The 1,598-nt window shown below is 45.9% G+C and overlaps 1 protein-coding gene across 1 annotated transcript in view; it reads left to right on the top strand.

Annotated features, from left to right (window-relative positions):
• Nucleotides 1-1,598, top strand: part of DNM1 (dynamin 1) — a gene marked incomplete at its 5' end in the record, with an annotated part of 43,750 nt that extends 42,152 nt beyond the window's left edge. The window contains 1 exon segment of the mRNA XM_008941708.1: nt 1,224-1,598. Coding sequence (XP_008939956.1) covers nt 1,224-1,284 — 61 coding nt within the window.

The raw sequence follows: 1,598 nt of genomic DNA on the forward strand, positions 1-1,598 counted from the left end.
CCACCCCTGCCTCCCCCACCCCTCCCTGCTGTGTCCTCAACACTAGCCTAGCGCTCGGCTCTGCGTCCCCCCTCGTGCGTCCTGTACTGCTTTGTGAGCGTAGCGTAGCCGGCATCCAGTGGCACGGATCCCTGGAGCACACGGGCTCCTTGGGGAGGTCAGCTGCAGGGACACCCTTAAGTCCAGTGGTGGCTGCCCACCCAGTAAATTCATCTGCCTGGTCTAGCCTGGATAAGTGTCCTGCCTGCATCTCTTAGCTGTAGCACCTGGGACTGATCTGTAGCTATTTTCTTTTCTTGTAGTTAAGATGACAAAAATGTGACTTAGAAGAAAAATACTGTCAAAACATGTGACACCATTAGGAACAGATTAAATGTCCTGTGTATTCGTTTGACTTCTAAGGTGCAAAAATTCATGTTGGGAACAGTGCAATCAAAAAAACTGGAAACAGTTCTATCCAGTTGAGGCAGGGAGATGGAGACAGGGGGGAACTCAGTGGGTTGGCATAGTCCTGCTAGAGTGAAGTCTGAGATGGCACACACCTCAGCCTGCGGGGGGCACCCAGACCTGCTCACACGCAGATCCCCGGGGGGCTGGGGGCTCCTGCTGGTGACACACTGGCTCCTGCCAGCCCTTGTCTTGCATCATCATTTCTTGGCTGACTTCCCTGAACCCAGCAGGGAGAGGGGAATAGATACGCTGCTCCCCCCTTGCAAATGGACAACCAAATGTTTTCAGGGAGTTTGCTGCATAATGTTTTGTTGAAAATACTTCTGCTTTGAGTAAGCACATCTTCCAGTGTTCTTTGGGTACTGTGGTGACTTCTTCCGTAGCCTTTTCTTCTTGCATGTGGATGGTATGTGTTTGGGGAAACTTGTAACCGTTGTTGATTGCAACTCATCTTCTTAAGGTTTGTTTTTTACTTTCCATGCTACGTGTATTAAAAAACAAAACAAAAAAATTAAAAATATATCAACCCCATTCATCTCAGATGTCATGTCTCTGCCAGAGCTGAATGAGCCACTTGTGTTGCAGGCTTCCAAGCAGGCCTGATTCACATTTAAGTTACCTTATTTCAGTGCTACTGCTCTTGATTTCTGTTGGGGATCCTCTGTTGTTCTGATGCGAGTTCCTTTCTGTATTTTAACTATTGTTTTACTACTTTTCCCCCTTTCCCTTCCCCTTTTCCTTTTTTCTTTGTTCTTCTTGTCTCTGAACTCCAGCCGGCCGGGTAAGGCCAGTCCCTCCCGCCCAGAGAGCCCCAAACCACCATTTGACATGTAGGCCTGCTCCCTCTGAGACTCTTTGCCTGCTTCTTAGCTGTTCTGTCCTGGAATGGTCTGACTCAGATCTCACACATGGCTTGTTTTGTTTGTATTTTGTGACACACACATATCAGATGTGATTGTAGTGAATCTGGTTTTGTTTTCTTTCTTCCCAGCTGCTTAAAGGAGTTAAACAAGTATATTGTAGTAATGAGAAACATATCTTTACTGTTATAAATATCTATAAATATATATATAAGATGAAAAATCTATATATGTCCAGGTGTTTAAAGCCATTTGTGCTTCCATGTGGATTTTAGGAAATACTTAAGT

This window comes from Merops nubicus, unplaced genomic scaffold, assembly GCF_000691845.1.
Source record: "Merops nubicus isolate BGI_N331 unplaced genomic scaffold, ASM69184v1 scaffold8636, whole genome shotgun sequence".
In the NCBI taxonomy this organism is placed as follows: Eukaryota; Metazoa; Chordata; class Aves; order Coraciiformes; family Meropidae; genus Merops; species Merops nubicus.